This window comes from Vanellus vanellus (genome assembly GCF_965231255.1).
Source record: "Vanellus vanellus genome assembly, chromosome: 21".
In the NCBI taxonomy this organism is placed as follows: Eukaryota; Metazoa; Chordata; class Aves; order Charadriiformes; family Charadriidae; genus Vanellus; species Vanellus vanellus.
In genome coordinates, this window is record NC_138926.1 from 5,642,570 (window position 1) to 5,664,712 (window position 22,143).

Below are 22,143 nucleotides of genomic sequence, written 5' to 3' on the forward strand. Positions count from 1 at the left end.
AGTCTCCAGGAAACATAGCTGCTTTTTTTTTTCCTTCCCCAGACACAGAGCAGCACTTTAAATTCCATTTCCATTAAAAAACACTGGTTTACTACTGAAGTATTCCTAATCTTATGCAAAACCTGAATTTCACAAGGTCTCGGTAGTTCTTCTGAAGACTAAATTGTTGCTAGAAAAGGCAATAGCTGTTGCACAAAAATCTTCCTCTACTAAAAATATCTAGGATACTGTGATATTCTCGGCTCCAGTCACCATCTGGGACTATAACATCTCAGAAACCTTCTACAGCAAACTCTGCCCTGCATGAAGTAAAGAACCACCACAAAACATCCTATCCCTGTATCCTTAAAGGCAAGACGAATTTGAGCTTGGGATCTACATTAGCATTTTTAGAGAATCTAGCTTACTAAGCCTTTTAACAAATAGATGAGTTAAGAATCAGTGGTTCAGACCATCCTGTGTCCATTTTCAGATTAATTTCAAGTCACTTCCCAAGCAAAGGCTCAGGATCTCCTGGGTATAATTCCAGAGCCTCTTTAAGACAAGGCATCTCTTCTGTAGTGGGTTATCTTACTGTCCTTGGCATAAGCAGATGAGGTACAAACAGTGAAAGATACTATGTTCTTCTTTTGTCTTTTACCTTTTTTTTTTTTGTTTTTTGGACAGTTGCCGCTGTGTTCTGCTTTTCCTTATATTCTTCCCACAAACCCAGAGAGAGACAAATGACTGCTACAGCCAGCATCTGGGCTCAAACCAAGGGCATTCAGAGACAGAGACACTGCTGGAAACTACATGCCCAGCAGCCCGGAGGGACTCACATTTCCAGTAACATCCTTTGCTCACCTTGCTGGAGGTCCTCTCGCTAGTTCAGAGAGGTGAGACCATCTCACAAGTCTGCACTTGTCGCTGATCCCATCCAGAGGATCACGGACTTCTTGATGCCAACAGGAAGGCAAAGGTAGGCAATGCCAACGCTCTTGTCTTCAGCGACCGCGTGGCTTTCCTGCATGCCCTGCAGACCCCTGGTACCCTTTTTCATCTAGAGCTGAGCTGGCTCAGCTGCCCCTCTTCTTCCACAGGTGTTTACACACTCAAGAATGAAATGAGGCAACGGGAACTTGCGAGGTGTGAAGGGCACCATCTGCCCTCGGCTGAGCAAACTGGAGCTTCTCGAGCAGAAGATGGTTCCGTGCGGCTTATTCCTGCCCGGCATCCCAGAGCTGGCAGGAAACTCTCAGGCGCTGGCGGTGCCTCGGCTCAGACTCCCTTGTGAGATGCTCCTGTAACAAAGTTCCTTTCTGTAATTAAGGCCTTGATGTCTTCTCTATGTTTCTGGGGCAGTTTGTCAATAAATTACACTCATTAAGGAAATTGCGTTGGAAGCTTTAAGTCTCAGGCTTGGCAATGACTCTCTCCTGTGACTTTACAGTAGTAGTAGTAGTTCTGGTTCTTTTCAGCTACAGTCATTTTCAGGCTGCTGCTACATATTCTTTTCATTCACAGTTGCGGATAAGAATAAAGATATTCTGTTCCCACGGAGGGCACAAACTCTCTCTTATCTGTCTGTTGTGAAGATGGGAATGACAATATCTGGAGTCTGTCAGATATTTTTAGCCGGTCCCAATACAGCTTTGTTAATTGGAAGAGCTATTTTTCCTGGAATAGAAATGTTCAAAATGTCCAATAATTGATGAAGGCCTCCTGCAAATCCTCAGATGGAAGCAGGAGAAATTCATTTCCCCTCCTCAGTCGCTCTTGGAAGTCTTCATTTTCAGCCAGAGAAACCAGTTTTCTGGGCAGGTACCCGTGACTGCAGAGCCTGAAGGTGCAGGACATCCGGGAAGAGGAGTAGGAGCAGAGCTATATGTCATGGTCCTGGACCCATCTGCGTTCAGGTCCATAAGACACCTTACACCCTGCCTGCCCTGCACACACACAGAGTCCGAAGGGACCCCGGTGCTCGCCTACTCCCTCTCGCAGAAACAGTCAGCCCTACCTATGTCATTTCTCACAGGCGTTTGTCCCTAAAAAAGGCAAGCGAGAGAACTCACTTCTGTCCCTGTAAGTCAGAAGGAAAGCAAGAAAACTCAGCCTGGAAAGGCAGAAACACTGATGTGTGCTAGGTGTAACTGCAGTCATTTAGTCTCGCCAAAACAAAGCGTGTATATTGTAGGATGACCACACCTGATCCAGATCCCTTCCTCTCCAGGGTCTTTTCTCTGGAGTCGATAAGCAAAACCCAAACACAGGCTGCTGGGAATCCTGAGCCTAATTTGGGGTCACCAGATAGTCCACAACCGACAGGCCAACACGTACCATGGTCCCAGGCACGCCTGGGGCCAGCGGTTGCTCTCATCCCTGCTTCAGTGAAGTGGGAGGCTTGCCGGCAGAGCAGCACGGGTTGTCAGGAGGGGTGCTCAGCTCCTCTCAGCTCCTCTGCCTCGGCTGTCAAGCCTCCTCTGGCAGGAATGAAGGAGCTATTCATTCTGTCCTTCCCATTTCATGTCTCCTCTGCAGCAATCAAGTAGAAACACTTTAAGCCTCAGTTCACTTGGCCTAAACTCAGCTATTCCAGTGTACTCTCCAAATCTACATTTTCTCATCTTAAAGTTGAGCACAGTAAGGACTTTCAGGGCTGATGAGCCAGAATCGTGTGCTAGCTAGTCCCTCGTTCCCTGCCACAGAGGCAGGTACGTGAGCAAAAGTATGCGTATGCTACAAATAAACCTGACTTTCAACATCCCTCTGTGCAGAAATGGCACTGGGCACCTGATTTGAGCCCTCTGCCAAGCAGAATGACTGCTAAGGGCTCGTCAGCTCTCTCCTGCCTTCCACAGGTCCCACCAGCTGGTCAGAATGGGAACATAATAAAACGAAGCAAGCCTTTTCTCTTAGCAGCCTGCAAGTCAGAAAGCCTATTAGAGTCCCCGTGTCAGAAATCCATACTTGATCATATCACAACAAGTGAAATTGAGAAAAATGACAGCTCCATTTAAAGCTGCCATATTTGGTTATGTGTGATAAGAGACATGCACTGTGGTGGCTGGGTTGGCGGGGTGGGGAGAAGAAAAGGGGGAGAAATCATTTACCACCGGAGTTACATGGAAATTAAAATAAAATATCACACGGGGAGGAGACCAGGGCGTGGAGGCAACTCCTCAGCAGGAGATTTATTTGTGGTTATTTATTAGGCTATGTCTGATCCGCGCTGTGATTAACATACATCAGCTGCAATTTTTGACATCACAGAGATGTTTGTCAGGGCGGGGAAGGGGAGGGAGGAGAGGGGATAGGAGTGGATGGGGCTGTGGGGCTGCCTTCCACTGCTCTGCACACCACATCCTTCAAGGAAAACCAGAGCAATTAGCTATCTTGCCTGTCCTCGTTAAATAAATATTTACCAGTTTAATTAGTTAATTGCCATGCTGCTCTCAGAAACGCTCCTCAAGCGAAGCAGGAAAGGTCTGGCCAAAGAAGGGCCAAGAGCTGCAGAGGGAAGAGGGGGCTCCGAGCTTCTCTGCTGGGGAGCCCTCCCTGCGCCCGGGGAGGGCCCGGGCTGCCCCTGCCATCACTCCTCGGGGCCTCGCTGCAGCAGAGCGGGGCTCTCTGCGGGGTGACCTTGCCTGAGAGATGCCCAGCCTCTCCCTTGCAACCCCTCCTGGGTCACTGGGCAGCTCCCCTACTCATAGTCCTAACTGGGTCCTCCATCGGGCAGCTAAAGACCAAGCCCTGACCGACAGTTGGGGACTATTTGCCAAACACTTTTAAGACTGTAATTATTACTCCTATTTGGTTTGGTAAATGCCCGAAGGGCAGGCTGGAACGTGGCTGTGTTGCGTTACTCTGGTACCAGTGCGAGCAGCAGATGGTCCCTGCCCCGAAGAACTTACTCTCTAAGTAGATGTGTCATACACATTTCTATTGAGCTCGCAGAGAGGCAGCAGCAAACTCCTTGCACTTATAGAGCAGATCACATGCAAACCCTGCACCAATATTCCTGTGTTTCCTCTGGAGGGAGCGACATCAGCCCCACGCTGTTCAGGGAATGATGCCTCGTTAAGGGACCTGCTGAAGGTTATGGTGTAAATCAGAGGCAGAGCACGCATGGCATTCAATCCCCAAACTTTACAAATGCATGCGAGAAAACAAGAAACTCGATTATAGTCCCAGCCAAGAGATGCTGGCAGAAACACCTCCCCGGTCCACGGGCAGCTGGTGGTGTGAAAAAGCAAGAGTAGCGGGGAAGTTCTATTTGATTTCCAGGAGCCTGAAGAGTCTGACCCTATTTGGTCAGTTAGGCCATTGATCCTAAATTCTGCACGTATCAGAGGAAACAGAATTTTAACTAGATTTTAATTGCTTGTTTGTTCTTGGCAGGAGCCACTCAGCAGAGAGATGTATGTGCGAGTTTGTTTATGTTCGTACCAAATGCTGCATCCTTGACAGCCTTGCGAACGGAGGGGAGGGGGCTGCGAGAGGCAGCTTTAATTGTTTTATCCTTTTGGCTGCTATTATTGAGCTGACGGGAAACCAAGACTGTAATTTGCATTGCACTCGGCACTGTACAGAGCACATTTCCAAAATGTAGATTGGGAATAATATGACATCCTGTTGCAAAGGACCTGGCCGCCAGAGCTCGCCTCCCGTGACACCCGGGAACCGGGGGCTTTGCCTGGGCCAGATGGGAAATCTGTCCTCTCCTGAGCTTCAGGAAGATAGGAATGCAAGAGAATCTACAAGAATTTAAGACAACAAGTGTCGTCTAAGCAAAGACACGACACAACGCCGTGTCTGTGCTGGCAGATTCACAGCCGCTCCGCTGCACGCCACCAGCCCGCGTGCTGCTGAATAGCCACGGCCTAACGCCCGGCCTGCCTTCCGGGCGGCAGCGCCTAAGGTTGCAAAAGATTATTGAATGCAGCAGAGTGACACCCGGAGCTAGTTGCTAAACAACGGCGTGCCTCTGTTCGCTCCTCCCTGGCCAGCGCAGATGCCCGAGAGCACCCATGCAAGGCAGGGAGCACCCTAAGAGTGAGGAGCCTTCCCCGGGCTGCGGGGCCCTCTGACCTTTAGGGTGAACAACTGAGAGGAGGCAGATGAGAAGGGCTGAGAGCAGAGAAGGAGAGCCCACGCAGGGCGAGGAGCTAATTGCCCCCAGCGGAGCTCAGCCTGCCCTGGGGCAGTGCCCTGGGCCACTCGACCAGTGCCATTTTGCCCTTTTCACGCCCGTGATTAAAAAAGCAGAGGACTGATCTACATGTAGAGCATTCACAGGAGGTCACCACAAAGAAAGCGATCCCAGCTGTCTTCCTGGCCTGATCTTATTCTCAGATGTCAGAAGGCAGCGAGGCTGCACCCCACAGAGGTTGGGAACACGGCTGAGATGAGGGCATTTGTGCCCAGACACCAACTAGGTGCACCCATAGGTGTCCTAGCTCAGCCTCCCAGGCGGTCTCCCTGCCGTGCAAGGGCATGGTGGCTCCAGGCCAGGTTTGCTGCAACCGTGGAGCCACCCCGCCACGCTGCTGGGCTGCTGCACCCGCCCAGCCTGGCCTGCCCCTCGCACGCCTCGCCGCAGCGGGCTCAGAGCCACGCTAAAGCCACCCTGTAGCTTCTGCTTGGCCTGAAGCAGAACCAGACAAACTGACATCTACCCACACTTCCCCTGGTAGCACCGATCTGCCAGGGCTCTGCTCACGGGCCCCCCAGGCCTGGCAGTGCTGTGTGCCCGGGGAGGATGGGGAAGGGGAGGCAACAGAGTTGGGGGGGATTGAACAACGGGAATCGAATCCACCAAGCTCACACAAGGCAGGAAGACAGAGAAAAGAAGGAAATAAAGGTCGAGCACATTTGCGTTTAAATAAGAAACCCAAATATTTTTATGAGTCACTCATCTTTCTTCTATAACTAGGCACGTTTGCATGCAAATAATGGAGGGACATAAATGGTTATAAAATAAGTCTCTTACCATATGAACTCGGTAGAGAATGCTAATTCCCAAAGTCATGAACGGCTTTGAGAAATCAATCACCTTCTCCCGCTCCGCAGTAATCGTCAGCCCCGCCACGGCCAAATCGGCTTTCTGGAGAGAAAGGAGAGCAGAGAAGATGAGGACCCTGAGCCTGGGAAAGGCGTGGGGCAGGGAAAGCAGCAGAGCCAGGGAAAGCAGCAGAGCCGTGCCCGCGGCCACACATGACGCCCGCTCCAGGAGGATGGATGTCCCACCTTTCGGAGACGGGGCGCATTTGCTGCGGGGCAAAACTCAGGCTCTGTGGAAAATGGGGGGGGGGAGTTTTGCTGGTGATGCCCACTAGTTCAGACTGTGCTCCCGCATCCCTCTGCCCTGGTGGGTTTCACGGAAGCCCTGATCAAAATACACTCCAAAGTTTAGCCCACCTTGTGCTCGGGACCATTCTCCCCATTTTTCCTTTCCTCACCTGGGCATTCTTATCTCTACGCTGGCAGGTTGGAAAAGCACAGCCCCTGCATGGGGAGCCCGCTGAGCGAGGAGCTGTACTGACAGCAAACAGAACAGCAGCCCCTACTCCCAAGTGTTCACAGCTTCATTGCCATTTCTATTCCTTCAATGCTTTAAAACCTGGCAAAATAGGAGCCATCGAGGCAATAAATATTGTACTAATCTAAAACAACAACCTCCCCCTTCCAAAGCCCCTGTTCAACACAGCTGTCCCCTTCCAGAAAAGACTGTTACTTCTGTCACTTGCAAGCGCCATAGGTAGGAAAGCATAACAAAGCAGCATCATTACCCCTGTACCCTGAGTCACAAAGTTTGCAAGCCTTCCAACCCCAGGCTTCCAAAATTGCAGATCGGTCTCCAAAAAATTCAGAGGACTGGCGTAAAAATTTCCAGATTGACTTGCAAAGCAAATGAGATTAGGGGAAAAAAAATAAAAAGAATTTCTTCCAATGTTAATACCCTTGTAATATAGATAAGGGATTTGAATTTTAAATATTATTTTTATTACTATAGCTCTTTTAATGTCTGTAATTGCTTTCTGTAAAAATGAAACCTCCTCCACTCCCTTACACATTTGTTTGCCTGCTTTGCAGGATGATGATTATGCAAGTGGAAAAAGAGAAGGGGGGGGAAGAGAAGCTATTTGCACTTGTTGTCGCTAAGTTTCATAAGGTCTGTGCAGAAGCCAGGGCACCATCAGGCCTGAAGACCCAGTAAAATATGGAGCTTATCTCCCTGGATCCATGCGCCAGTTGTAAATGCACCACGCAAAAGCAAATTTGTGGGTGCATCACTCTTACCACGCTCTTTGATGCTGCTGCTCCTGCATCATTTTCCAAGAGACAGAGGACTAATCACCTCCTGGCAGAGCTTTGCCCGGGGGTCTCTCCCCTCCTCGGCCCCCAACAGACTTGCCCGCTGAAAGGCAGGCAGGGAGGGAGGGCCAGCGAAAGGCTGGAGCTGCAGGAGCGGAGGGCAGCACTGCTGGAGCCCGTGGGAAGAAGGAAAGGGAAAAGGAAGACAAGGTGATCTGCAAACCTGCCCGGTAAGGGGGGTCACGGAGAAGGAGATATTTCACAGTCCACACAGGACTGCTTTATTGGACAAGCCCAGTGCCTGGTTTTTGCAATTGTTTCCAAGCAGCTATTACACATTCCTAGGAGGTTCAGGCTGGAATGAATTATGAGCTAGGGAGAATTTCTGCCTAGCCAGACATTTACCCACAGGGTTTTTAAAAGGCACCAATAATCACAACGTGACGTGTGAGCAGTTGAGCCCTATGTAAACACCAGCAGATTACTAAGATGGGATCAGTTCATCTGTGGAACACGGCACGTGAGAAATTTTATCTGCAAGAAAAGCCTACAGCTTCCTAAACCTCTCTTGTCTACACTTAAAAGGTACTTGCAGGTACTATTGTCCTGGGGAGAGCTCTCCCAGCAAAGGCCCCCCATGACGATACAGCTTATTCTAACAATGGATTTCTTCTCCCAGTTCTCCAAAATGAATACAATTCTACCAGCAAAGTCGTAGAAAAAATAGATGGTAAATATGCCGCATCAAAGGTGCTTCACGCAAAAGCTCTAAGGACGTTTCCATTCCCACCCAGGCGCCAATACAAAGGCGCTGCTGAAAGGAGCAGCGCAGCCCTCGGGTTTACCCAGCGAAGTCACCATCCCCCGCCTGCTCCCACCTCAGCGGTGGGACGTGGATGCCATCAGGGAACTTGTGCACTCCGGTTATTCCCCCAATTATCGTCCTTTGGGACCCTTCCAGATCATGTAGGCAGCAACATGTTGAAAGCTGCTCTTCCCTACGCAGAATATAATGCAAATCCATCCCCCTCCCTTTGCCTACAGAGCAGAAACTCAGCGCAGCAGAGCTGCCTTCCCCAGGTTTTGTGCCCAGGTCCCTCCTCTCCTCTCCTGAGGATCCTGCCATTCCATTAGAGTTGTTTTCCTTCCACTCATTCCCTGCCTGGTCAACTTTTGTCCTTTCAGGACTTTTGCCAGCACCGGAGCTCCAGTGGCTCTAACCCACGCACACGCACAACTGCCTTCTCCGGGGCCAGCGCTCCCTGCGGCAGAGACTCGGCTCCTCGCTGCTTTAGCTGGTGCTCTGCTCTGTCAAAGACTCTCTTTCTCTCTCTGCAGGCTCAGAAGCCATGCAAGTTAAGAGCCGATTTCTGGCAGCAATGAACTTTGATCTGGGAATGGCATGCAATGTCTTCTCTGCCTGAATATCGTCTCCATTTCATGCTTTCGACTTGGTGTCCTGATGCTCACAAAACTTCTTGTGATTCACTGAGGTCAGCGGATCTTAGTTACAGAGGAGCTCTGCAAACCTGCGCGCTCTCCAGCCCACCCCACCCGAGCACAGGTGGGACTTGGCATTTTATAGGCTAAACAATGCACTGGGGGAAGAAATGGATTTTGCTTTGTGCTCCTGCACTCTGTCCGCAACCGGGACCTGGGGAAAGGGAAAACAGGAGGCAAAGGATGGAGGGAAGAGGGGGCAAACGCTGCTTGATTTTCATCCTTGCAGCACAGTTGCAGCTATAAATGTCAGCGTGAAATAGGCTTAGGAAAAGACCCAGAGCATTTTGGGAGTAGAGACAGACACTTCTTTAACAAAACACTGCTTAAACAAGGCCAAACTCTCGCTAGGCGAGAGGAAGCCCAGGTGGGCTGGTGTCTGAGATAAAAGCATGAGCTGCCACCACCATACCTGGCATTAACCGTGGGATCTGCCTGCGTTAGCAGACAGGCTTGCGCTGCCACTGGAAAGGATGTTAAACACGGGGGCTGAGCCGGGCTCCTGAAGAGGAACAACAATTAAGCAGCCTTAAGAAGCAAATTGCAGGGACTGCCAGTCCGGAGGAGGCGGCCGCCTCCTCGCTGCGGATGCTGACAAGGCTCATCTCGGTGCTAATGGTGATGAATGGGGCCTGACGTCAGCCCCCAGCCCCGGCAGAGAGCATCCCGTCAAAGCCTCCTGCGGCACTGGGGACCGGCCGGGAGATGGGCCCCGCAGCGATTCTCAGCCTCCTGTCAAGGCACTGAAACAAACCACAGAGAGAAAGTCCAAGTGGCAAAAGGCTTTGGGCTCTCTCTGTCTCAAACGCAGGGAAAAGAAGCCTGAAGGACAGCTCTGGGAGCACAGGGCTGGGATTTCTTCCAGGAGCAAGGGTCCCTGCCTTCAACAGCACCTCGGATGCTGCATCCCCTGGGTGCATATGAGAGCACCCTTCTCACCAGTGCTGCCCACAGAGCACTGACAGCATTGGCAAGGTCAGGGAAAGCAATTACTTACTCTGCCCCCATGCGCAGAGGACCTTCCAGAAAGCTGAAATCAGTGTTCAATCTTCAGGACCCACCTGACCACCAGCTATTACCCCACCGCAGGCCCCTCACCACCAGCACTGCCGCTCCAGACCTTGCCCCACTGGAAACCCATCCAGATGCAGTACTGAGCTCCCGGCTGGAGGTGACCCTGCTTTGCGCAGGGGGTTGGACTGGATGATCTCCAGAGGTCCCCTCCAACCCCTGCTATTTTGTGCAACCCTGCGAAATCAGCAGCAGCCACTGCCCGGCAGGTTGGCTGCAGCCCCCTCACCTGGGCAGCGGCTCCCGCGCCGCCGCAGCAATGACAGAGCACTCTCTCTGCATCTGCAGTTCTGTCCCACGGCACGACGGGTACGGCTGGGCCGCCGGATCAATGTACTGATTGCTTCTGCTCCAGCTGCCCATCTGATCTGACAGGAGCTATTTCGGGTTGTGCGGCTCCTCCCGCTGGAGCGAGCAGCAGCCAGGTTGTGCGCTCAGATGCATATTCTTCCATTTAAAAGCAGGGCTCAGAACTGGTGTTTGGGGTTTTTTTAAGGATGTGTGTTTGGGTTTTTTTTAAGGATGTGTATGAATTCTGCCACGTGAGAAGTGACAACCTGAAACCCTGGAGGCCACAGCCCTCCATTTAAGCTGCAGTCAGGGATGGGATCACCAGCAATCAGTGCAGATGTCAGCCTCGAGTCTGCCTTCACCGATATTTCTTCCACTGGACTATCTCTAGGGATGAGAGGAAAAAGTCTCTGCCAGATGTTCCCCATGCTCATGGCAAACACCGCTTAAGGTGAAGCGCCAGGAATGGGGGCCCTGAGCCCGCAGGGAAGAGCAGCGAGACCTAACCAGCTCCCACCACACCCAGCATCTTGTACGTCATTTTGGCAAAATCAGCAGCGTGAGGCAAACCTCTCTGCCCATACCCTCGCTGTGTTTGCTCAACATCCCCCGCTCCCTCGCTTCTCCACTCCCCCTCGCTCTCCACCCTCTCGAGCCCCCCCCGTCACACTTGCCAGCGCGATAGCATGCAAACAGACTCCCCCTCCCTCCCCTCACCCACACACAGCTTTTCTTGCTGAACACCAACACCCACTGCCGAGCGGAGAGCAGGATTCTGCCAATTTTGAAATTTCTTCTCCCTCCTTTCCCCTTCATGCCATTCCCCGTCTTTGGAGCAGTTGAAGGGAGAGGGCCTCTGATTGTAAAGCACCGCTTGGTCACCGGCAAGGAAGCTGGAAAAACCATCACCCCACAGCTTTAAGGTCCTTTCAGCTCTTCGTGTTGCTGCTCCTGAGGCCAGACTCTTCCACGAGATGGACAACTTCATCTCTCTCACTTTGAAAAAAGCTTTGATCACCACTCATCCCAGCCAGATTCAAACCACTGACACAGACGCCAGAGGTCTAGTGTTATGCCACGACATCTCACTCCCCAAATGATCCTGCGCAGAAGGGAAGAGCAGGAGCTTGCTGTCCCCAGTCGCCCCCTCCTCACTCCATGCACCTAAGGCGCCTTCTGCAGCCTCACCCACACCCACTTGCCCTGGAAACACCCATGGATCTGCTGTGTTACCATCACCAAACGCAATACGCTGTTTACGTATTGCGTTAAACGATGCCGAAGGGAGCCTGTGCAGCTGAAACAGGCTGCACAAAACACATGGCCAGTCTGCATGGAGTGTGCTCCTGCCGCAGCTGCTTTGTCCTTCCCATGCCCTGCACCCTGCCGCAGGTGAGCGATACAGGTCCTCTGCAGAGGGGACCGTCACCTAGCGCTGGTACCCAGCCAGCCAGGGTGCGGATCTCGGCTGCAGCAGAGGGAGGTTTCTGGGAGGTCTTACAGCAGAACTGCAGCATCGGATTCCTGCCAACAAAGCTTTCTGGCAAAACCAAACCACACCATCTCCTGTTAGCTCAGCTCTATTCTCCAGGGGCATTTCCGCGACGGGTATATTCAGAAACTCTTGCTGAGGGATCTCTCAGACACGAGCCCATCTCCTCAGGGAGGAGCAAGGGAGCCGAGTGCCAACGGCTCGCTGTGAGCCAACATACAGGCTCCGAGCACAGCCACCACAGCACCATGCTACCAAGACAGCAAACGCGGGCATGGTGGAACAAGGGGAAGGCTGTCACATCGCTGTTTCTGGCTCTGAAAATACATTCGTTGCCTTGTATCAGACTAGCAAACTCACTTCAGCTCGAGGCTGCGCTGGAGAACGAGAGAAAGGGAAGTCCAGACAACCATCAGGGACTCTGAGCCAGAGACTCTACTGCAGCAGGAAGGAGCAAGGCGTAATTCTTCCAGCCCTATTGTCCCCTAAGGCTCTGACACCAAAAAATAGGAGACGGGAAGATTTGCTGTTCCCCCTTGTTTGCTTGTTTACGGATAGCACACGTGTATGGTGTCAGCCGAATCGCTGGAGACTGCAGTCATTTGTGCTGGAGCTGGCAAGGCCAACAGGGGAAATCTGCCCTGGCCAGAGAGCGGCTTTACTCCTCTGCTCGCTCAAGGAATGAGCGGGGTGTTCAGCCTCCCTGTCCCGTATGCACAGAGGGACCAATTATCTCAGTGGTTTTTGAGTTTGTGACATCTTGCGCTAAAAAATGGGCTTGAGTCCTTCCAAGAGATTTCTCCCAAGCCAAATCTCCATCAGCTGGTCACAAAGTGTATAGGTTTCCTAATCTGACGATGAGTCACACCGCTGACCTAGACACAGGAGTCTCTACAGCTCTTCCACTAATCCCCCAAGCCATCCCAGTCCCCCTCCTCCTTAGCTCTTATGTAGTTTTGGGAGCAGGCCGATAAGATATGTACCGGTGATTTTGGGTCAACTGCAAATTTATGTTTATATAGCATCCTTCTCAATCATATCATAGTGCACAATTAGCTGTGATAGAATTTTCAGCACTTAAGAATAAATCAATAGTTGGTTAATTTAGAAGCAACAAAATGAAACACTTTTCCCATACAGCCTATAGTTGCTCTGAGGAGATTCAGTGCCACAGAGGGATTACAGAGGAAAAAAAAAAAAAAAAACAACTGGAAAGGTATTGCATGGAGCTGGATAATTTTCTGACCTTCTGGTCCTGCACACTAAGTGCACATGAGTCAAGCCTTACTTTCTGACAGCTGATGAGGGTCAAGGAGGAATCGCTTTTCTACAATAATACAGCACTGCACAAAGAGACAGGTGCAGAGCCTTTATTTTCTGTAGGATTTGGGAAGTTTTGACCACTGTGACAGGTTTCTGTTCCGACTGATGCCCTCTCTGTGCTAAAAGCTGTATAGAGAAAAGCACCCAAAAGATAAATCCACTTAAAGAGAAATGTGCGCGCACAACATAGGATCTGCTGGCTCTTCTGCCGAAGTCCTGAAGTGGGATGGGGGATGAACAAGGGGCTGGAACTGAGGACAAACTCCCTTGGCGGCTTACTGTCAAGGAAAGAGAGGAACCCCTTGGGCGGCGAAATCCGCTCAGAAAGCCACGTCCCAAGCAGCCCTGAATAAACACAACAGCAGGCACAGGGCCAGCTCTGCCCTGGCTGACCTGATCCAAAGTGCCAGTCCCTGGGACTGATCAAAAACTCGCTGAAACCATTATAAAGACTCTAAAGGGCCTAGGAAGAACAAAGCAGGGAAAGCTTTTTCTCTTCTTGAATTTTTGATACGGCCTCGCACAGGCTTTGCCAGCTCTGCCCTGCTGAAGCAGAAGTAAAAATCCTCCTAAATAAGGCTCGAGCTGCAGAAGAAACAAATGGTTTCTATGTGAAGATGAAGTTAAAACACTTAACACTAAAGAAAAACAACCCTCCAGAAGCTCCTGTTTAATGGAGAGGCACTGCCAAGGTTAGTAGGCCAAAAATTTGATGGCTGTTCCCTTCCTTTGTTTGCATAGATCACACACTGCTCTCTGCGCCTTCCTTCTTGCCTCCCAAAAGAAACGTTGCAGAACCGTAATTGTGTGTGTATATATATATACACACACACACAGATATGCATAAAAACTATGCCAATAGCCCAGAGCATTTGCAAACAACCGTACAGAAGGCTCTTTAGAAGAAGCAGACGGAGGTGGGATCTCAGCTGGCGTCGAGAGCTATTGCTCTGCTGGGGAAGGGCGACCCAGGAGACAGGGCACTATTTCAGGAGGCATCTCCAGCCCGTACCGTACCCTGTCCCCGACCCTCAGCAAGTTTTTTAGACCTAGAGTGGTCCCACCTGACTTTAGACATTCAGTTGAAGCTCCTAAGGTAGGATGAGCATCTGCCAGGTCCCCTTTGCCATCCAGGGAAGAAGCGGACAGTAGCTGGAGGGCATCTTCTAGAGATGCTCACTCGTCTCCTGCAGCCAGGAGGAAGGCTGCGGCAGGAGTCCTGGAGCCACAGGGGATGGATTTGGGCCCCCATTCCTTCACTTTGCAGGAGGACGCACCACTGTTGTGAGGATAATGGTGGGGTGGCTCAGGGGCTCCTCTCCCACAGTTGGTGTGGATTATCAAAAATACACCTCACTGCGGATTTCCCACCAGCTGAGAAACTGTCACTGGGTTCTCACAGGCACAGGCAATAACGAGGCAGGGTAGAAATCAGTGAGCGAAGAAGAATTGGTTTAAATAACATCAGTCTTAATGTTAGCTTTAGCTAAGCCTATTTTACTAAGGATCTTGGAGCATTTCATGGACTGTATTTAAGCTTCAGGATCCCTGGGGAAGGACTACCTTTAGCTGCAGAGGAAAACAAAGAGCAGCGAGGGGGGTACAGGCTGACTGAGCACACACGTACAGAGAAGTGTTGTCAAACCCAGCAAAAGCATTCAGCTTTCAGTCTAGCTGCTGTGCAGCAAAACCACAAAAAGATCTCAATCCATGCACTTCAAGCAAACAAAACAATGTTCCTCTCAAAACCAGTACTCAAAGTCAAAGAGCTGAAATGAATCTGCCAAAACTTTTCTGGGTAGAAATGCGATTCTTACTTTCTTCCCTCCCAAACAGTGTGGTTTTGTAAGTTTTCTTCAGCTTCTACCAACCCCTGCCAGAGCCTGCCTATTTTCCTGTTTCAAGTTTTCATTAATTTTTCCACTGGGAAAAAAACCCAAAACATTCAGTATCAAGCTCTTACGCAGGGACCCTGGAGTCCAGGCCTCCCTTACAGCAAAGCGAGCACCCCGACAGTGCCCAGGGACCCCGACTCCCCCTCTGAGTGCTTCCCACGCTGTCACATCAACACAACAAATACATTTGCCACTGGGAGAACATCTTAAATGGAGATTCTCTGGTCAAAGTCTCACAAATGGACTAAAACTCTCATCCACCCTTATCATCCTGGAGCACTTGATAATGCATCAGGGCTTTCCCTTGCCAAGTCCCCCTAGAGCACAGTTCAAAAGAGCAGCTAATTCACTTACCCGAGCAATCAGCTCCCCGACCATCCCTGTCCACGTGCCATTTGCCTCAGGGACTCCATACACACCATCGCCAACGAGGTGGATCTTATAGTTGAAACGCAGGATCTCTGCCAGCTCCTTCAGCATGTCCACGCAGAACCCCTCGTAGCGGTCATTACCTTCCAGCTCCTGATGGTTCCACTTCAGCATTAAGTAAGGGTTTTCCTGCATTGAAACTGGGCAGCTGTCATTCCCATCTTAGCCGAGGCATCCCACCAGCACGGCACCGAGCACGGGGCAGAGAAGGCAGTGGGCTCTCTGGCAGCACCGGCATGGCAGAGGCTCTGATAAAGGGCACCCAAGCCAACCTCCTGTGCCGATATATCCCTCCCGACAGGGTATGAGAGATACGGAAAGCTGGTTTAATCACCTGGAAAGCCAAAGTGGCGTAAAGCTAGCAGAGCTGCTTCTACACTGGTATTCATTGGCCCCTGCTGTGTCAGGGATGTCCTGGAGGCGCAGCAGGTAAATCCCAGCTTAGGATATGAGGCAGAGCTGAGGGATCATGCTCTCCGGACTGTTTCCAACTGGCACGTGCCAGAGCAGCCCAGTGACTGCTCCAAGTCATGGCAAGACATATAGATCTGAGGCTCTTTTGGCATGTAGCCACTTCTCCAGTTTGTCCCCCTTTTCAACAAACTTTGTGGGATGTGAGAAAATAGTGCCCAGAGTTCTTCAGGATTTTGAATGTCTTTAAGGAAGGAGAAGAGGCACTGGAAAAAAATCATGCGACAGGCCGGACCCAGAAGGGGAATCTGTTCAATAAGGACAGCACTGCCTATAGATGTGAGGTCTTGGTTCATAAAAGTGGTACGCGTCTTGGCCAATTTCAGTAATTTTATGGGTAGAAGGGACAACTGTCCCTTCCAACTTACCAGCTGTACACAAAACAAGAACATCATTCAGAGATGAATGTAAAATGGCAACTTATCCCCATCCCAGCCCTCTCCCCAGCTGCTTCTGAACTCATCAAATATCATTTCCATATGAAACATCAACTTGAGTTTAATTACACTGTCATGAATTGTCCTCAGTGCTGTAATTAGAGATTTGATCGTCTGTTCTTTATGAAATCAGCGTGCGACGCTGCATGCTGGGGGCCGAGGGGGGTAGGAAGAGGGAGTAATATTCTAGCTGATTGACACCCCTAAGCGCTGGGCTGGCGAAGAGCTAATGGGAACTGTAGGTGACCTCCTCACTTACCAGGATGGTGGTGACAATGAGCGTGGTGTTGAACAGACTGTCTGATATGTTGGAGGAGAAGATCCTGTTGTCCATGCTGAGTCCTTCAGAAACGTGCCAGTGGCCGATCTGGAGAGATAAACAGCGCAATAAGGGAATTTACAGAGCAAATTACTGTACGCACCCGCCATATGGCTCCGGTGACTGACAACCATCAAGCTGGCCCTGGCAGAGGTGTTTATGAATGCTCCATTACCTTTACAATGCACCCCGCATTGGGCCGGCAGAGAGATTAACCCGTTGGTGCACGGCCCCAGCACACCCCACCGACGTGACAACGCCAAAAACCTGTCCCTGCTCACGGTGGGCGCTGCCTTTCCACGCGTCTGCAGCCACAGCACAGCCCCGCACCAGGAGAGAGCTGTGTAGGTAGGTAGCTCCTTGGGGCTCGTGGCAGCCAAGTAGCCTTCTGCTTTGTCCCCAGATGCCACCAAGGCGGGTCCACCTTACCCAGCAGACTCAGGCAAATCTGCAAGCTCGTCCCTCCCAGCATGGTGCGGCTGGAAGCCTCTGCCGTCCCCCACACTAAGGCATGGCAGCTAGGTCATGGCCACAGGTTGCAGACTTGGTGGTCGCTCTCAACTTGGTGCATTTTGGCGGACCCCTTCACCTCCTCAGTTCTCTGGAGGACAATTCCTAAAGGGGACAGGGCACAGAGGCGCTACACGGGAGGCTGCTTTGGCTTGGCTGCACCATCCCTCAGTGAGACCCAACCACCAGCACGCACTGCAGGGTCACCGCTACGCCCAGGTTGGATGACACCGAGCTCTTTGCATGGGTGCCATGTGTTACAGCTCAGAAGAACTTCAGGAAACGATGAAGTCTCCTGATTTCACAGTGAAAGAAATGGGAAAACAGGGTTCCTGCCTCTGACTCCTGTCCTGCCTTATGCTGTCTCTGTAACTTTGAACAAAGGTTTCACCTGCCTGAAAGCAAGCCAGACCTCCTGCTGCCCTCCTGTGAGCATCACTGTCATTAGTTAAAGGCTGGTATAGGCCACTGCGAGCTCCTCGGAGGGAAAATCCGCTTCACAGGGCATATCACAGCATCGCAGCTTCCCTGGCAATCACCAGAGCAGCAGCACCGACGTGGGGCAGACACCTTCCACCCCTGACCAACAGCTCCACCTTGGCGGCAGGTGGTGACATGCAGCCACGCTCTCAGCAGTGCTGCACCATGACTCATCTCCTCTATCTGCGATAATGGATGCCAACTACTATGATTATATACCTCCAAACCCTTTGATTTGGGCTCTTCAAACCCAACAGCTCCATGGAGAGCCTAATTCACCAATCTGAGCATCAGTGTCGCTGCAGCAAACCTAACTCCCACCGCTGGTGGCGGGGACCAGTCCCCCAGCGCTTGGGAGGACATCGTGACTCAGCTGTGACGCAATGCAACCAGCCGCTGCCTTCAGCCAGGGGGAGGAATATTCAACAAAACCTAATTTTAACTTCAAGAGCCTAATCTCCCTCCCTCAGAGCTCTGGGCAGCGAGATCAGCACCTCCAGCAGCTCGTTCAGAGCATGCAAATTAGGCTCTCGCTTTCTTATGCTCCCTAAAAAAGTCTCTGTTTTTTCTCGTGGATAGACCAGTCGTTGAGGGAGGCCAGCTTCCTCCATGACCCCTTCTCTCTCCTTTTTCTCCTGCAAAACCCCTCTGCCCCATCAGGTCCCAGCCCTCTGTGTGCTGGATTGCTGACAACAGCCCAAGTCCTCTGACACCACTGAAGTGAGCTGCTGTGACCCTAAGCGGTAGTGGGTGACCCCAACATGCAGGGGTGTCTTCACAGCTGCTCCGTAGCCATGGTGCCAGAGCAAATCCATTCCCAGTTCCCTCCTGCTGACACAAGCTGTCTCGGGTGCTGTCGGTCTAAGGGAGGTTATCCTTTCGCTGTACCACGCTTGTCAGGGTGGTAGGAACAAATCGATTCCTCTTCCGTCAAAGAGTAATCTTATTATGTTCAAAGAGGTGGGTGGAAGGCGATGCAGAGCTACGGGCCAGGCGGGTGCACTGCCACAGAAATGAATGGAGGCACGCTGATTTACACCGCCCCAGGATTGACTCCATGCACTCAGTTGCTTTTCTTGGCAGCGCTTTGCCTCTGGCATGACTGATGGCTCCAGGACTTCAGAGTCACTTCCCAGCTCGTGCATCCGAGCCAAACGCAACCTGAAACTGCAGCCATGCTGCTACGCTGTCGGCAGGCTGAATCGCTCCGGACGTTGAGGAAAGGGCCAAGTGCTTTCTCCTCCTGGCTGCCAGTGCAAATCCAGCCCGAGCGACTGACAAAAGTGCCCATCTGCGAGGAGTCCCAAAATCCAGTCACCTCCTAGGCCCGAGGAGCAGTGGGAAGTGCAAACAGGACAGTTTACACTCGATGGCTCTGCAGAAGGAGAGCAGGCGGGGAGAGCAAAGCACAGTCATGTGCGTGTCTTCCCCCGCCCCGGCCGGAGACGAGGCACCGGCATGCAGCGGTGCAGGCAGAGCCAGCTGAGTCCCCGAGGGGGCTTGTTTACTCTGCGGATAACACAACAGAGATTATTCCTCTGAGCTGTCAGCCCAGCCCCTTCTCCGACATTAACAACTCTCTGCTAAAAGCGCCTGTCACGGCAAGGACCTCCGAATGTGCTGGAAGCATTAACTCTTGGAGGCTCCCCACCAACAGGAGAGGTGCTGGGGGGTTATTAGCCTCACCTGACAGACGGGGAGATGGAGGCACAGCGACGGTGTGTCAGAGCAGGCTGGGAGCAGATCTTGGGCATCCTGTTCTCTTGACAGCTTGTTGTGGCTTAACTACCATCAAACTTGTAGCATCACGGTGACACTGTAGTGCAGGACTCATCTCTGGGAACAACAGTCCCGAGCTGGGAGATTTCCCATGTACTTCGCAGGGAGGGAGTCCTTGAAGCACAGCTTTAACTGGCCTGCGCAGGGTCTGCATTGGTGTGACGGGATGGATTTATCCCGCCTGTATCCCTCAACTCTGCCCAAAGGTGCTTGCCTCTCGCTGTGATTGCTGAACAACAGACCCTCTGCAGCAATTGCCTCTCTGAGCGAGTGATCGCTCATAAACATTGCCTAATTTTTTTTCTCCCAGATTTCACAACCAGAGATTAGTGACAGATTAACTTTAATTTTAACAGCCCTCACTGTTCTCAAATTTGTCCCTCCCCTGCTGGCATACTGAGACTAATTGACTGCCGCCTCCTCTGACAGCGCAGTGGGTTTGACCTTGCTTTTAGCACAGCACCAAAGCCAAACACTCCCATGTGCCGGGGCACTTCCACCCCATCCTGGCTGGCTCCAGCTCACCACTGTCCCCCGCGCAGTATGATAAAGCCACTAATTGACTCCTCACGCTGTTCGCTCTTTCTGAAGTGTAATGTGTCAGAAGATGTCTGGGATCGTCAGATGTCTCCCTCTCTTGCAAGATGGATGTCAAGGTGATTTTAATCATCTCTATCTATGTATAAAGAGCCTCTGGAAAACAGAAAACATATTCATCTGCAAAATGTGTTAGAAAACAATCAAGCGCTCTACACAGACATGGATAAGACGGTCCTGTTGTTAAGGCTCTGAACTAGGACTTAAGAGTGTTTTAGGACTTGGGAGTTTTTAGAAGAGGCTATGATTGGTCTGTATAAATACACCAGGTGGAGGAGGTCCATAGCAAAGAGGTAGAACAGCTTTTGAAGCTAAAACGATAGCGTTGGCACAAAAATAAACAGATATAAATCAGCCAGAAATAAACAGGCTGAAAATTAGAAAAGGGTTTCTAATGATCAGAAGAGTTGAAGTGATGGCATACCTTTCCCAGAAGAGCAGCGAGGGCAACACAACCACCTGGTTGCAAGCTGGAGCTCAATACCTTTGCGAGAGGGATTATACGACCTGGTGGCAGGTGACAGCCCATGGCCTGGATGGAGAAAGTTCCCTCCATGCCCTCATGCTGTGTGGCCCCACTGCAGACCCCCGCGGCATCGTCACTGCACCTTCCTGCGCTCAGCCCTCTGCCCCCACCGAAAGGAGAGCCGGCCCCGCTCTGCCCGTCCTGCCGGCCAGCGTCTCGAGGCAGGAGAGCTGTATTGCTATATGTCCTTGGCTATAGGCAGGGAGCGAACGCGCAGCTTCAGTGCGAACCAGCCCAAAGAGCCTCGAGCCTGGAATAAGCAAGGAAGTGCCATTGTTGGTGACACTGCCCCATCCCCACGGGCAGGCAAGGTTCCTCAAATTAGCCGCTCTGCAAAAGGCGTTACTTGGATCAGTGACACTTAAAGATTTCTCATCTTTGTAGAAAATCACCAGGGGCTAATACGATGCAAGTGGGGCATTCCCAGCTCCCTCCTTCAGTCCTTCAGCCCCTCTGTTCAGATGCAGCCACATAACGATGCCTGCGCTTTCAACCTCCTTGTGGCGCGAGATGACAAAATACCGCTCAGGCTAATGATTTTAATGAAGTCTTCTGCTCAGGGCCCCGCAGGCCTGAGTTACAGCTGATGGCAGGGAGATAAGACCTCTCTATATGCTTCAGAGGCACCGCAGGTACTTACCACCCCCACTCCCGAGCTACAAATTAAGGGAAAGCCCGTCCTAAATACAAGTGTCTTAAACCAGGCAGGGGACCGCCACCGCAACACACCCAGATACCTTCTGGGCTCTGATTAGCAAGCACTGTCCTACAGATTGCATTCATCACCTCCCCTTCCTCCGTGTCCCCAGGAAAAGGAAGCAGTGCAAAATGCCATCATCTCTCAAGTCTGTGTTTGGAGAGCCTTGTCAGCACTAACGGGAAAGAGACTGTGCCAGAGGAGTACAAGGAGGTACTTGGTACGTGATGCCTTCATTGGCCCAAAGAGGAGGGAAACTGGGGTTGTCTGGGGGATGGGAAAGGGAATAAAACAAACAAATGAAGGAAGGCCCTCAGAGAACATTGCGCAGGTCTGCCACGTGGTTGGCACTCCTGCAGGACACTACTGCAAGACTGACGCCAGCAAAGCAAGCAGGCAAAAGCTTCGTCCACAGAAGCTAGCATGGGACACAGAGAGCACCAAGTATTAAAACCCGTACAACACCGAGCCACGCACACAACCCACCCCTGAGGCCACGCAGCTATCCCCACGGTCCCCTTCCTCCCCAGACGCCCTCTTAAATGACACAGTTGGCACCTGGCACAGCCCAGGCAGGACCTGGTGGTGGCACACGCCGAGTTCACCGTATCCTGAGGGGCAAAAGACATTCAGCTCTTGGCAGGATCTGTCCCTGAACTCTTGCTGGGGGTAACAGCTAAAGAGGAACAAGTCCCATCGAGACTGATTAGCCGCTTCTATGTTAAAAAGGTTTGATGTGGCAGGGATTGCGGAGGGTCTCAGAGCTATCGGCTGATAGCTCATCTGTATCTCATCCACATACCAATTAGACATCCCCGACACTTCTACTGCTCTGTCTCAGGACAGCAGAGCCTTTAGCTAAACGGCGACTAATCGGCCACGCGTAGGACTGGGCGAGAGCAGGGGGGCACAGGCAGAGCTGGGGACAACGTGCCCACGGCGGGGCTCCAGCCCCGCCAGCAGCTTCCCCTGCCTCTCTTCTGCACACTTGCCTTCCCTAGGGCCATATAAATCACAGCTCCTCTTCGTTCCC

At 51.6% G+C, this 22,143-nt stretch overlaps 1 protein-coding gene across 1 annotated transcript in view; it reads right to left on the minus strand.

The window, feature by feature from the left end:
- GRIK4 (glutamate ionotropic receptor kainate type subunit 4) overlaps nucleotides 1–22,143 on the minus strand; it is a gene marked incomplete at its 3' end in the record, with an annotated part of 137,213 nt that overhangs the window by 12,536 nt on the left and 102,534 nt on the right. The window contains exons 10-12 of the mRNA XM_082493873.1: nucleotides 16,462–16,569; nucleotides 15,220–15,423; nucleotides 5,969–6,082 (exon numbers count right to left, since the gene is read on the minus strand). Coding sequence (XP_082349999.1) covers nucleotides 5,969–6,082; nucleotides 15,220–15,423; nucleotides 16,462–16,569 — 426 coding nt within the window. The remainder of the gene's footprint in view (nucleotides 1–5,968; nucleotides 6,083–15,219; nucleotides 15,424–16,461; nucleotides 16,570–22,143) is intronic.